Here is a 14,299-nt window from a genome sequence, read left to right on the forward strand (position 1 = left end):
ACAGGCAGCTTCTACAAGCATTTGCATCAGTTAATGTTTCTTCCATCCCCCCTTTGTTATCAATCAAATGCTGATTCTATCTTGATTCCACCGTTATTATACATCTCGTAGTATCAAACGTTGAGGACCTATCACTAATACTCTTCTTACTCCCAACCGTTTTATACGCCGCCCAACAACGATTCACACGCGGTATCACGGCCTCAGTACGCCTTGTCACGGCCTTTTTTTTTTCTCAATGCACACCCCAGGCCGAAGCCACCTCGATCTCGACGAGCTGCACCACTAGCTCAGATCGGGGGACCGCTTTGGAGCCAACAACCAAATCTGGAACTTGCCTATGTGCATCCTCCGTCTTACAATATCGCGGGCGTGCAAATAGAAAACAACCGTCACCTTTTTCGCAGGGCCCTATACTCGGCTACTTCTTCGCTAATAGGAGATTGCCGATTCGTCGGATCTCATCTTAATGGTCTGCTAGGAAGCTTGCAATAACAGGGCTGACGGGAGGAGGCGACTTCTCCTTGTTGTTGCCGCTGCCAAGTTGCCACTAGCTCTGGGCTGTAGAAGTCTGCACGACCCTGCTTGCTGATCGATCTGCAGGGTTTTACAATGGCCTATCCTAGTCCAAATGCAGAACTTAGCATCGATACTTGTGCCTTGAAAAGCTTAAGTAGACTCCAATAATGACTACAGAGTACAAACAGCGTCATTCTGCCAATGGGCATCTTCACAAGAGACAAAGCAACTCTGCCCCATGTTGACCATCCTAGCATAAGGACTACAAGATATATACAGTAGCATACCAATGCAAGAGAAGAGAGATCAACGAAACAAGCTGTCCTTTTCCAAAGAGAGATCAATGTAACAAACAGTCCTTTTTCCAATTTGGTAAATTTTTTTTCCCACTCAGGCCAGTGGGGAAGCTATTCCCATCTCGCCATTCACTCCCAAAAGTTCTATTCTTTAACAGCCGAAGCCCAGCTGCAGGGTCCCCCAAATAGCGCCGTGATATCACACCACGCCCACCGGAGCTAATGCTCCTGACTAGGGAGGTGAAGCCCTCTCCAATGCCAGAAGCAGTATCGCACATACCACTTGGTTGGATTAGGTTGACTTATCCAGGAACAGAGAGGCCATCACCTTGCCACAGTAATATCCATACAACCATAGAAAGGTGAGCGTGTGGTGCTGATGTAAAGCAACCCCTGTAACCTTACCCACCATACGCAGATCTTGATCGTAATGTACTGTAGTGATATCCATGTTTTCTTATTTCTGTTTCTATCTTAACTATGCAACTTTCATACCTTGCCTGTCTTTAATCTATTTATACCTTGCTCCCTTAATCATGCCCACGTAGTCTCTGTAGTCTCTGTATCTGTATTGTTTTTCCTCTTATCCGCTCGTTTTGGTATAGCAGCCCCTTTACTCAGCACTCCTCTTAAGGTCCTTCGCAAGAAGGGACTCTCCAGTCATCTCCTCAGGCTGAGGCAATCCCATGGCAGCCAAAATGGTAGGGGCAACATCACCAAGGACACCGCCCTGCTTCTTGAGGCTCCATCCTTCGGGAGCATTGGCCATGATGAACGGCACCTTGTTGGTGGTGTGGCTGGTCTTGGGCTTTCCATCGGGGAATTTCATCTCCTCGGCATTGCCGTGATCGGCAGTGATGAACAGGATGTAACCCTCCTTCTTGCAGGCGTCCAGGATCTTTCCAATAGCCTTGTCGGTGGCGGCACAGCCAACAATGGCAGCCTCGTAGACACCAGTGTGGCCCACCATGTCAGGAGGAGCAAAGTTGTTCATGACAAAGGGGAATTTCTGCTCCGCCAGACGCTTGACAACCTGGTCGGCCACTCCGTCCGCAGACATCTCGGGGGCCTGATCGTAGGTCGCAACCGACTTGTTGGAAGGAACAAGGTCCTGGTCCTGGTCACGAGTCTCGAGAGGGAAGACCTTTTCAACACCGCCGTTGAAGAAGAAGGTAACGTGGGCGTATTTTTCAGTCTCAGCGACGTGAACCTGCTCCACGTTTTGCTTTCCAAGCCACTCGGCCAGGACGTTGTCCATCTTCTGGGGCTCAAAGGCGACATCGAAGGGGTAGTCAGTCTTGTATCGGGTCATGGTAACAAGCTTGCTGATCTTAGGGTAAGGGAAGTCGGGCAAAACAGATCGGTCGACATCACCAAGCACCTGGGTGATTTGTCGAGCGCGATCAGATCGGTAGTTGAAGAAGAAGACGGTGTCGTCATCTAGTTCATAGAGTGTTAGCTCTGAATCTCCAACTGGTCGAATGATAATTCTCAGTAAACCTACCCTTAATACGGCCCTCATCACCACCAACAATGATGGGAGTGAAGAACTCATCTCGGTTCTCCTTGCCTTCGAGCTCATATCGAGCCTTGACAGTAGCAACGGGGTCCTCAGTAGCCTCGCCCTCGCCCAGAACAAGGCCCTTGAGAGCAACCTCGACACGCTCCCATCGCTTATCACGGTCCATGGCATAGTATCGGCCGACAACGGTGGCAATCTGGCCCAGGCCGAGCTCCTTGATGAAGTCGACCAGCTCTTGCATGTAACCGCCACCAGACTTGGGGTCGGTATCACGGCCGTCGCCGAAGAAGTGGATGAAGACCTTGGGGACCTTGTACTTCTTGGCAGCCTTGAGGATGGCATACAGATGCGTCTGCTTGGAGTGCTGTACGGGTGTCAATAAATTTCAAGACGGGGCCTCTTCTCCAAAGATGCTACCTACCACACCACCGTGAGAAACCAGGCCGCAGAGGTGCAGACGGCCATTGCCGCTTGCTGCACTCTCAAGCGTCTTCTTGAGGGTCTCGTTGTCGCTGAACTCATCCTTCTTGATGGACTGGTCGATGCGGACGACGTCCTGCCAGACAACACGTCCAGCGCCGATGTTCAAGTGGCCGACCTCGGAGTTGCCCATCAAGCCCTCAGGCAGTCCCACCGCCAGCGATGAGGCATCGAGCTCGGTGAATCCAGTCTCGCTCTTGGAAAGCTCGTCCATAACGGGCGTCTCGGCGGCCGCAATGGCATCGCCATCCTTGGGGCTTTCGTCGGAGGGGATGCCCCAGCCATCAATGACGACTGTAAGAGCGCAACAGCAGTAGAATTAGCCACCCAAGCTCAAGATACACCAGGACAAAGCAGCAGGCAAGGACATAGTCCGGCCGCTTGGGCGAAGAGCCAATGTCGACCGTGGCCGGCGCCGATTTGACGCGGCGCAGGTCGGGACGCGGAATTGGTTGAGGGGCGGGAGAGGCATGGCGGGGCAATGGCTGAGGCTGAGGATGAGGAGAAGGAGAGGCAGACGTACTGAGGCAGGCCTTTTGCTCTGTCTTGGACATGGTGAGAGGCTCAATGGCAGATTTGGCGCGGCAAAGAGAGTGTAAGGAGGAAGAGGACGGTAGGTGCGTGATTTGATGGGGAGATGAAGCTTTTTTCCCACTGCAAAACAAGAAACATACCACCTGGACTAAGGATTGGATGGTGGGGTTGATGGCGATAGGCTGCCGATGTCATCCATTATCTCTCGATACGTTGGACGAGCGCAGGCGGTGTTACTGTAGCGGATTAGCGGATTAGCGCAGCGGCTGCGCTAAAGAGCCCTCCGTGCATCGGGCCGTTTTTCGCCCTGGCCACTAAGCTTGCGTCCAATCTCTGCCAAACTCCCCTCAATAACCCCGTCAACGCCTTGCTCGACAAAATTCCCCGTGAACCAATCAATCAGGGCATGCCATGCGCAGCTGCGATCCGTAGTCGTGCTATTATCCATCGCTATTGATCATACGCTTTGAACCTTATCGGTCGACTTGGCGCCTTTCCCATACCCTCCCTGCCCGTATTCTGTTACCTCAATCACTTGACATCCTGAATCCAACACGTTACCATGGCTTCAGAGCTCCCAGCACTCGCCCTACCTTCCACGCTGTCCCCGGACGATCTCGACTCGCTATCCGAGCTGTCCATTGTCCTTGCAAAGGTCCGCGCTGGACTCCAATCCTCCACTGGCCTCACGACAGGAGCTACTCCTGGCGGGCCAAGCAGCAGCGGCCAGCAGCTCTCTTTTAAGGACGTTCCCGGTGCTACTGACAAGCTCAAGCACAAGTTGCAGCACGCCAGGGCACAGGTTCGGGCGTTGCCAGACATGGATCGCTCCATCGAAGAACAAAGGGCCGAAATCAAGGAACTCGAGACGCGAATTGAGATGCAGCGCGCTTTGTTAGAAAAGCTTCGCGAGAGTGGCGTGCAGTTTAGCAAAGATGCATACGCCAGCGGGGACAAGATGGAACTATGAAGAAAGAAGAGACTTGCGCAGGCACTCGAATTTCTCTCGAGCCCAAATCAACGTTAACCATATATCTCGATATTTTCCCCCGAGAGGCTACCTATTAGCTATTTTTAACTACCTATGCGATGCTCGATAATGCAACAGCCCGCGTCTACTTCCCCAATCAGTCAGCTTATTTTGGCGGAATTCCAACCTTGGTCAGTATTTCTTCGACACTGACGCCTGGCTGGCCCGGCACAATCTTCGTCCACACCTCATCGTCAAGCCTCTGAGCTTCAGATAGAGTGGTCCAGTTCGGACTCTGAGTTGTTTTCAACCATTTGAAATCATCAACCTGATCCCACTGATTCTCTGTCGATTTATCGGCCTCGGTCAGCTGTACACACAAACACAGTTAGCATCTTCCGGTATTATACAAAAACAAAACCGCAAAATGGGATTGGCGCATACATAACACGAAGGAAGAGGGGCAAAGCGCATGCCCGAGCAGTCTTCGATAATAGGGTGGCTAGCGCAGTGCAAATAAATATTGACGTTTTTGCAGTCATGAATTCGGACCTGCCGCGCTATAACGACCAGAGTGCTATTGGACACATCGTTGATGTGTATGGGTCCATTCACCCTGCCGGCCACAATAAGACACCTGTCGATATTCTTGAGAATAAGACCAGGGAATGGCGCTCCTTGGGCTGTGGGTATTGAAAGGTCAATAACACAATCCTTCAGATCCCGCAGCCAGCCTGCTGCAGTGGCTCGCGAGGCCGAAGATGGAAGGATAATGTGAAGGCCGGTCTGGTCAGAGATGCCAATGCTCTGAGCTGCAGAGAAGCTGGGTTTTCGGATAGATGAGGGATCTGACTTGGCTAACTCTTCGTTGTAATCTTTGCCCTTGGAGGGCAGATCGCCCACGGTATCCTGGGCCTCCTCTGCTATGCTTCTCGCTGCTCCCGGTGCACTCTTTGGGCTGTGTGGGCGTCGGGATAAGCTGCCCGGGTTCAATCGCGGGTCATTTTCTGGTGCTCCCATGTCAACATGGTCGGTTCCGGTGCGCCTAAACTGGAAGCGTGACTTTGGTGCTACTTTGGCAAGCGTCTCGTTGAGCTTATCTTGGAGGCCTTTGATTGCCTGTAACATGATTCGCGATCAGTCTGGCTTCTCTCAACACAGAGTTATGGAGGGTGACAGACATCTGAGTACTGGCGTCGGTCGTATGCGGGGGTGAATTCGGCGGCATCGGCAACTTCATTCTGCAGCTTGCTGATGCCAGCCAGGATGTGATCTGTAGCCTCTTGTCGCTCGCCTCCAATCGAAGATAGATGATTCAATTGACCAATCTGATCCTGAAGAACTGCGAAATTAGGAAAATAGAGCAGTTAGCAATCATGCTGTGATGAATGGGTGCCATATAAGCCCGAAGTAAGCCAGAAGCAGCAGCCCACCTTCAACGCTGTCACGAAAGTGACGATAGAACTTTTCCTTGGGATCCGTGGTGGAAGCCATCGTGATATGCAATGCTGTAACGCAACTAGACGATGGGTAGAGAATGGAGCCTTGGGAGTAAAAAAGGAATTGGAAAAGTGTCTGGAAAAGCGTCTGGGTATTTATGCGTTGATGCTGCCTGGGCAAGCTGTCCGCGTTTAGCTTCAGCCTCCAAGGCAGCTTCTTTGTGCCTCTTACACCAGCCCTGTCAGGTGGTCTTTCCCTGCAACGCAACACGCGATCGAACGAGGCAAGTCAATTTGCACGGAGCTGCACGACTCTGGATGCACACAGGCCGGGCAATCGCGTGATTCTGAGATCGGGATGATGCGATTCTGGGCAGAAGCTGAGGAGGAAGAGGAGGAGAGGCAAAAGTTGGGGAGCTGCAGGAGCTGGAGCAGGAAAATACAAGAATGAAGAAGTGAGCGTCATATGAATGACCCCACGTACCTTTATGGAAATATTGCTCTGGAAAGGGAAAAGAGGGGCGACAAGAGCTGGTCAGGGGATCTGATGCTGCCAGCTCAGTTGCTAGTGGGAAGCTAGAGACGTCATTTACAGTGAGGCTTGGGGGAATCTAGAGCCCTTTTGGATTGATTCAATTGTTTGGGAGATGCTGTGCTACATTTGTTAGTGTATGCATTGATCAATCACGAGGCCTGGTTTTGGTTTGCAGCAAAGTTTGCGGGCTGCACGTAGTTTATTCATCTTGCACAGGGGGAGAAATACACCACAGCTCGTGTAACTCCCGATTTTTTTTGATTGACCAATTGCTTGTTTTTATTCATTTTTTTTTTGGACTTTGTGATAGAAGGTATCAAACATCATTAGACCGATTGCCAAAACTCCAGCTCCTGTGACTAGGTATCCTTCTAATTGACCATTTGAAAATTAGAAAAGGAAACTTAGGAGAAAATAAAACCATCCATCAAAGAGAAAGAGGAGGGACACGATCCCCTCCCCCTTTACAAATGCGACCATCGAGAGTGGAGTTCAAAGCTTGTATCCCATTCCATGCCAGCGATTGCCGCATAAATAACGAACAAAATCTCCATTGCCCTGTCAGTAGGAGCATGGAAATGAGAAACGAAAACGAAAAAGAAAAAATAGGTATATAGAAATGAACTGAAAATATGCTTTCTAATAACGAAGCCTGTCATGACATGTCCAGTGAGAGAAGAGAACAAAGACTGCTGCTGCCACATCACAGGAATGAATAACGCTGGCATTGCTCCTTTTTCAGAACATAGAAACATGGAAAGCAGAAACAAATCCGGAATGTCATCACTTGTAACAAGGTCGTTATGCAAACCACACAAACGGCCTACAATTGTCACAAGTATATTTCTGGGCCGGATTGCAGGTACAGGTGGAGCATGTGGATAACGGAGTAGGCATCTGAGCGTGGTTGAGATTACTGAGCTCGGGGGGAGTAGATGATTCAGAGGATAACCTGTCGTCCTCGGGGGTGAGGCGTGTGAACTCGCGGAGGCCACTCAGTATCTCAGCTGAGGGGGTGTTGATGCCTGAATCCACGAATTGAGAACACAGATCAAAATCTTGCTGTGTCGGAGAAGCGTGTCTCAAATCAGGAACCTGTCCCATCTGCATCATAGGAGACTGGACTTGGGCCGGTGAAATCATTCCCATCCCAACAGGAGACTGCATCTGCATCTCGGGAGACTGTCCCATCCACGGAGTCTGTTGCATCCCATGCGTAGACATTCCAGAAAGAGGAATCTGCACTTGCATCCCGGAAATTTGTAGCATCTCGGGAGACTGTATCGGAGAAGTCTGCTGGGGTAGTGGCTGCAACGGAGCCTGTCGCTGATACCATTGAGAACCGATTGGTTGGGCTGCTGCTTGCTTGTAATTAGGAAAGTATTGCTCAAACGCCTGGTTGATATCGTTCCCCCGCCACCTTTCGAGAGATGAATCTATGAGGTGGCATACTTCTTTGCCCTGGCCGCCCTGCAAAGAGCCCGTTGGCAAGCGGAGGCTCCATTCTCTGAACCGCTCCAGCTCTGTATCCTCTTCTTCATACATAGCCTCATTGAGAACAATCTCACGGGTAATTCGGAGAGCTTTCCCTGTCCGCTTCTTGTGTATTTTACTGGCCTGTAGGGCAGATTTGATCCGTGCCTCTATATCTCGGTCACCGCGCCGTGAGGCAGCTATATACGCCCGCTCCGTGTTCTCATCATGAGTTCGCTCCGACTGTAAACATTTAGCATATTTGGCATACAGCTAAATCTATTGGTGGTGATAAGGCTTACCTGAGAAGTGGATTTGCGCCGCTCTGTCTGCTGTTTTTGTTTAGGCTTGCCATGTGTCTTCTTGGGAGAGTAATCGATGAGAACTCCGGTGTCCAATTGCTCGTCCATACTTCTTCCAATAATGACGTCAAAGGCTTCGATCGAATGAACTGCAGCTGAGATCCCCCGTGGGGGTTAGCAGTCTAACGGATTGACGACCGTTTATAGAGTTCTATGTCGAAATTGGAATATGTTGGTAACTGTGTGGACTGATGAGACGACAGTCTCCTTGGCGGTGTACTAGGTCTTCGTTGTAGTAGCAAGTGCTAGGGAGTTGTAGAGATGGAGGTGGGACAATGTAGCGTGTGCCGTAATTATTGACGATATGGGTACTTCGTAGTAGCGTATCAGTATCGAAATAAGTAGTGAAGACTAAGAAATATCCTTGGATATAACAGAGCTTCGGTGATACAGCAAAGAAGGGGGAGAAGGGTGGGCAGGCAAGCTTGGAGCTTTTATTCTTCCCCCTCAGACGATCCATCTCCCTCTGGTAGCTGCTCCAGCCAGAAGCCCACCGATTCGAAAATGCATGGTTGGGCTAGCGGCTTGCGCCTCGATCTGTAACTTTTGAACCCATCGGATTCTGGTCGGGAGATCGCGATCTCGATGCGGAGCAGTTAGGCCTGTGGCGCATGAGGAAGTACCGCTGAGGTACCTAGAGGCCGCACCTCTTACATGCCTCCAACAATGTAGACGTTAGTAATGCCGGCATGTGCTCAAGCCTCATTTGATTTTCCCCAATTAACCAGCAAAGTCTGGCCGAATGTATGAAGTGAACACGTAAACTCGTAAACTCGTATTCTAGTATCTTCTACTGCAGCATCGTTCAATTAAAAAAAAAATTAAAAAAAAAAAAAAAAAAATTGGACGTCTCGAAAGCAACGGCATTGACATCTCCCGCCTCTGCAGTCCCTTAGTCATCCTAAAGATACCTATGTATTAACACGCCTAAGCCCTCAATTGTCATTCACGCTGTTCATCACTCCTTATCCTACGAAACGGCTTCTGTCTAGGCAGGCAACGCCACATGATCCTGATTTCACATTGTCCAACGAACGATCGCGAGCAGGCAAAACAAAAGGCCGTCGCTGGTATTCCAACATTCAAAGCACAACGGAGCTTCTGCTCCGCCCCCGTCGGCGTGGAACCACAAGATGCCGGTACTTGAGAGTACAAGGACGTCTTAACAAGCCCGCCAATTGATCTGCACTCTGATACTGCAGGATTTGGCAAACCTCCCCCTGCCTGCTATCCGTGCGCTAGGCCTGGTTTGATGGCTCCGCATGACAGTCAACTTGCGTCAGACAGCCTCCAGACTCGAAAGCTGGATTATGTTTGCGAATCCTTCGTCCGGCTTTGTCGAGCTCCTTCCAGAAGCCACATCCCGAGGAGCCGGGTCGATATTATGTTCACGCGGCGAAGGAGGATGGCGTCTTTCGGAGCAGATGGTGCGCCGCCTGCTCTGTCGCTGTATAGACACATGGCAATTAGTGGATGGCAAATTACTGTAGATGGGCGGTTGACCACGTTTTGTTCGCCCATCGACGCTATTATACCAGGGCTTGAACCATGTTACAGCCTTCGTAAGCAAAGGATCGGCTACTACGGCGAGAGTTTCTTTGCCCGCATGTAGCAACATCTCATGTGCCTCTACTTGCCGACAGCTTCCTTCAGTTGCCCCAGCATACGGCGCGAAATAGGTACCAGATGTCTAACTGCAGTACCTGCATGTTAAACAGTTCCATATGCGTACGCTTCCAACGAAGTCGACCAATCAAAGCCGCGGGGGCGTTCATGGGGTAGATTGCTTTACAAAAGTCTGCTGCATGGGTTTCTAAGGAAGCTCATCAACAAAAGAGACGATTCACGGTTCTGCCAAAACGGTACAGTACAGATCCATGATCGGTTTTCATGACAGCTATGGGTAATCTATTTACCACCTCCTGTCAGCTAAAGACGGCTGAGCCGTAGATTTTAGTTGGAGCACCATGACATCAAATGGCAGGCAAATTACAGCGAGGCTGGCGGACAGAAGCATTGGCACCCTGACTCTCGACCAATCATCGCCGGCAGATCTGGTGTCTTTCCGAGGACCCTCTATTGCAGCCAGTTATGCAATTTCTCTATATACATGCCAAGGTAATACTAATTGCTGCAATCGAAATAGTATCTCTTTATCCAGGGATACGTGTATTTGAGTTACCTATGCTATTGAAACATCTTTCCCCTCAATCGTTACCGGAGGGACTCGACGCGCGTCTTCAGCGCAATCGTTCTCTCTGTCAGTGGCAAGGCCTAGCATATGCCACTTCTGCTGGCCTCGTCCGCTGCAACCCGTAGGTAGCCGTCTCGAAATAGCTTTCTTCGCCTTCAAGCCCATTTCGTACGACACCATCCGTGAATGGCGTCGAGTGGCATAGAGTCGAGGTTGAGCCACCTACCCTGTACCTTACAAATGCATTGTGCAAAGACAAAATGCCAACGGTAGCCACCACCATTTGTCTTCTGAACTCTATGCCTATGCTTAAAACAACATTCAGCATCATCTTTGAAGTGAACAATCGATTTTGATTGTGAGTACAGCTAACCATCAAGGACAGAAAGCAAATGCCTGCTATGAGAAGGTAAGTAGGTAGGTGCGGGTACCTATGGGGAGGGTCAGACAATGACGGCCAACATCACACCTCCGACAAAACTGGCAGTGAATCATCCCAACTCTCCCTCTGCCTTTCCTCCGAATACTCCATAATAGCCCTTGCATAACAGCTGCAAACAATCACCGCATATCAGTTCTGTTGCATCGTATCCATATGGCCTGTACTCCATACTTGTACATGTACATAGTAAGCCATAATACGCTGCCATGCACTAGACTAGTTGTTGGGATGCCTGCAAGAAAAAAGTTGAATGCCACCTCCTCGCCCCCAATTGCGCATGCACGCTTATCAGCCATCACGAAAAGCCGCCTGATTATTCACAGAAGCCGCCAGTGGCACGCATGTGGCCACTCGGGAGATGCACGGGGTCCAGCCCGCGGCCTGTTCTCTTGCGTGTTGCGCCTCTGCAGTGCTATCGCCAGCCAGAGCCTTGACCATGTGGGTTGATGATTGGCCCATCGCATCTTCCGCCTTGGCAGCACGCAGGGCCTACGAATTATTAGCTGGCAATCTCAGGTATCTAGCGAGCGGCCGGGGAGTGGCTGATTTGGAACAAGATTTGGCGGGCAATATAGGGATAAAGGGGAGAGAGAGAGAGAGAGAGGAGAAAGAGAGGTAGCCCGAGATCTTGGCCGCTTCGCCCTCCGCCCAGCACAACAAACTGACAGACCAGAGGGCACTTGAAGCTGTATACTGCACTGCATCGCCGTGTATCACATCGCATCTGCTGTATCCAATCCATCTCTAGATTTCTTCCACCGGCACTGAAGCGCATGCGGCTTGGCGGCGCTTTAGTGGTTGCCGCTGCGCTGGGAATCCCTGTCCCTGGCCCCAAGCCAGTAACTCGGCCCTCTGATTCCACTGTGGCCCCCTCTTGGTCCCTCTGAAACGCCACGCCAGCGGACGGCTCCAGACTTTTCTTTGCTGGGGCGTGGCATGCAAAAGTGATCCCCATTTCCACTTTCTCACCCTCACCTGCTTTGCACCAGGCCCGCGATTCCTGGCGGCAGAGGCATCGACTCTTCTTTATTGAGCCTCTCTGGACTCAACCGTTCCTCTCTTCACCGTTTGCAACCTCTGCGGCTTCTTGCTCTTACGTGGCAGCGGCGGCGCATATCGATTAGCCAGGCCCCTCTCCTTGCAGCGGCTCTTTGAAACCCACGCCTTGGCTGCTGTTTTACGCCTACCATGTCGTCATCACCGCCATCACCGCCAGCCGTTGCGACGCCCGACGAACCTCATAATGAGGGATCCAAGTTGCGCACCTTCTTGGGCATCTTGAGGAAGTAAGAGAGACCCTCTCCATCACTCTGCTTGATGCAATTTGCGCTGCAGTTGCTCTCTTCGTGCCGCCACAATGCTCTTACACCAAGAGGCGAAACCGGCGGTAAGGCGTAGTGGGGCATACGAGTTTCGAACGAGAGCGTCGCTTTCGATGGAATAACTCGACCAGCCGTGCAAATTGGTTCTTGTCGGATGCATGCAACAAACTTGATGTGGGAGACATGCTAATGGGCGATTTTGCGAGTGTAGATTCATCGGAGTCACCGACCTCGCCTCCGTGCGATTCTCCCTCCCCTCCCAACTCCTGGAGCCAACCCCAAATCTCGAGTACTGGACCTACCTCGATGCACCCAACGCGTTCGTCGCCATCGGCACATCCGATGAGCCCCTCGATCGAATGCTCGAAGTGATTCGCTTCTGGCTTACAAAGGATCTCAAATATGCAAAGGGAAAGCCTTGCAAGCCGTATAACTCGTGTCTCGGCGAGTTCTTCAGGGTGAGCCCCAGCACCGCCACCCAAAACTGGATAACAGTGTCGGACTTTTGACTATCGATAATGCGAGGGGGGAAGAATAACGCTGACATTTGGACTTGCTACAGTGCAACTGGGAGACAGAAGATAACGCCCCCAGGATAAACACCCTCGACCTCCAGACCCCGACTGCCCCAGGGTCGAGCTCAAGTTCCATCAAGGGAGCAGCTGCCAACCTGAAGGCGGCTGCTAGGAGCGAGAAGAACTCCTCTTCAGTGTCCTTGACGGTCCCTCAGCATGGCACGCCTTCGAATGAGGCTGGCCCGCTGCTCCGCATTTCATACCTCACTGAGCAAACATCACATCACCCCCCAGTCAGCGCCTTCCATGTCACCTGTCCCGAAAAGGGCATCACTGCTAGAGGTTTTGATCAGATCACCGCCAAGTTCACTGGCACATCTGTCAAAGTTCTACCTGGCGAGCACAACATGGGCATCTTCATCTCCCTGGAGAAGCGAAATAACGAGACCTACCAGCTGACGCATCCCGCTGCCCACCTCGGCGGTCTCTTCCGCGGAACCTTGAGTGTATCCGTGAGCGAGATGGCATACATCACATGCCCCGATACCAAGATCAAGGCCATCCTCCACTACGTTGAGGAAGGTTGGTTGGGCCGGACAACCAACAAGATCGATGGTGTCATTTTCAAGTATGACCCTGAGAACGATGACAAGACTCGAGTCCAGGATGTTCCAGATGAGGACGTCTTGGCCAGGCTGAGTGGCCCCTGGAAGGAGAGGGTTGTCTTCACGCTGGGCCCCAGACCTTTGGTATGTTTTGTTGCCTTGATATCCGTCTTGACTGACGTGGAGAATGCTGACCCTATGCGTCTTATAGAAAACTGTTCCCGTTGAAGAACAGCACGTCATCATTGACATTGTCCCGTTGAACGTTGCTCCCAAGCTTCTCCCCCCGAAGGAGCAGATGCTTCCCAATGAATCGCTCCGCCTGTGGTCAGGCGTCACCGACGCCATCCTCGCCAAGCAATTCTCCAAGGCAACCGAAGTCAAAGTGGCCCTGGAGGAAGCACAACGTGAAAAGGCTCGGAAGCGAGAGCAGAACAAGGAGACCTGGAAGCCCATCTTCTTCGAGCACGTCGTCGGCAACGGCGGCAAGCCGGACCTCACGGAGAAGGGAAAGCAAGTTCTGGAGCGGGCCCAGAAGAGCGAGTGGAGCCTCGACGGCATTGTATAGAGCGCAAGGGAAACAAAAGAGAGAGGCTAAGGGTTGGATAGGGCAAATACACATGTTTGGACGGATGAGGAATTTGGCTTGATGACATATACATATACCACGCGGGTTGAATTGGCCTATACGCATAGATTGTGTTCGCAGCACACCACAGATTTTACTTTATTTTGGCATAGAGTTTCCGTTTATTTCTACCTTCCCTTTATCATTGGGCTTGCGGTTACATAGCTGTTACTTACCTTATCAAACACATAGCTTCCTCGCTTAGGTGTAGATTGAGATTTAAAGCGCCATCTAGAGGCATCCATAATAGCAAGCAAATCACAAATTTTAACAAAGAGGCAATGATAGATTGGCATAAAGTACAGAGGCCCTGTCATTTATAATGTGCGGTGTGCGTGTTTCCGCCTTGATATCAATTCGTAGGGGGGGCAGCGTCGGCCGTTTATAATACATGAGTGAGGACATTTCCCAAAAAAAGCAGCTTTTTCTATAATCACAAAACAATCATTCCCTTCATTTCACC

General features: G+C 51.0%; 5 protein-coding genes across 5 annotated transcripts; 2 read left to right on the top strand and 3 right to left on the bottom strand.

The window, feature by feature from the left end:
- Positions 1-1,250: 1,250 nt before the first annotated feature.
- On the bottom strand, positions 1,251-3,371 carry TRIVIDRAFT_74022 (uncharacterized protein; the record flags this gene model as incomplete). Its single annotated transcript, XM_014102274.1, has 4 exons — positions 1,251-2,255; positions 2,320-2,701; positions 2,759-3,111; positions 3,341-3,371. 4 exons carry the CDS (start codon positions 3,369-3,371, stop codon positions 1,429-1,431), a joined length of 1,593 nt encoding a protein of 530 aa, XP_013957749.1.
- A 542-nt stretch (positions 3,372-3,913) lies between these two features.
- TRIVIDRAFT_37694 (uncharacterized protein) lies at positions 3,914-4,321 on the top strand (the record flags this gene model as incomplete). Its single annotated transcript, XM_014102275.1, has 1 exon — positions 3,914-4,321. One exon carries the CDS (start codon positions 3,914-3,916, stop codon positions 4,319-4,321), a length of 408 nt encoding a protein of 135 aa, XP_013957750.1.
- Positions 4,322-4,336: 15 nt separating this feature from the next.
- Positions 4,337-6,134, bottom strand: TRIVIDRAFT_82412 (uncharacterized protein; the record flags this gene model as incomplete). The annotated part of the gene is made up of 4 exons (XM_014102276.1): positions 4,337-4,691; positions 4,766-5,440; positions 5,503-5,663; positions 5,755-6,134. 4 exons carry the CDS (start codon positions 5,813-5,815, stop codon positions 4,488-4,490), a joined length of 1,101 nt encoding a protein of 366 aa, XP_013957751.1.
- Positions 6,135-6,554: 420 nt separating this feature from the next.
- TRIVIDRAFT_79854 (uncharacterized protein) lies at positions 6,555-8,452 on the bottom strand (the record flags this gene model as incomplete). Its single annotated transcript, XM_014102277.1, has 2 exons — positions 6,555-8,011; positions 8,071-8,452. The coding sequence occupies 2 exons, from the start codon at positions 8,176-8,178 to the stop codon at positions 7,097-7,099; spliced, it is 1,023 nt and encodes a 340-aa protein (XP_013957752.1).
- Positions 8,453-11,954: 3,502 nt separating this feature from the next.
- On the top strand, positions 11,955-14,036 carry TRIVIDRAFT_212560 (uncharacterized protein; the record flags this gene model as incomplete). Its single annotated transcript, XM_014102278.1, has 4 exons — positions 11,955-12,052; positions 12,300-12,546; positions 12,651-13,352; positions 13,420-14,036. 4 exons carry the CDS (start codon positions 11,955-11,957, stop codon positions 13,774-13,776), a joined length of 1,404 nt encoding a protein of 467 aa, XP_013957753.1.
- Between the last annotated feature and the right edge of the window lie 263 nt (positions 14,037-14,299).

The sequence above is a fragment of the Trichoderma virens genome, assembly GCF_000170995.1.
Source record: "Trichoderma virens Gv29-8 chromosome Unknown TRIVIscaffold_5, whole genome shotgun sequence".
In the NCBI taxonomy this organism is placed as follows: domain Eukaryota; kingdom Fungi; phylum Ascomycota; class Sordariomycetes; order Hypocreales; family Hypocreaceae; genus Trichoderma; species Trichoderma virens.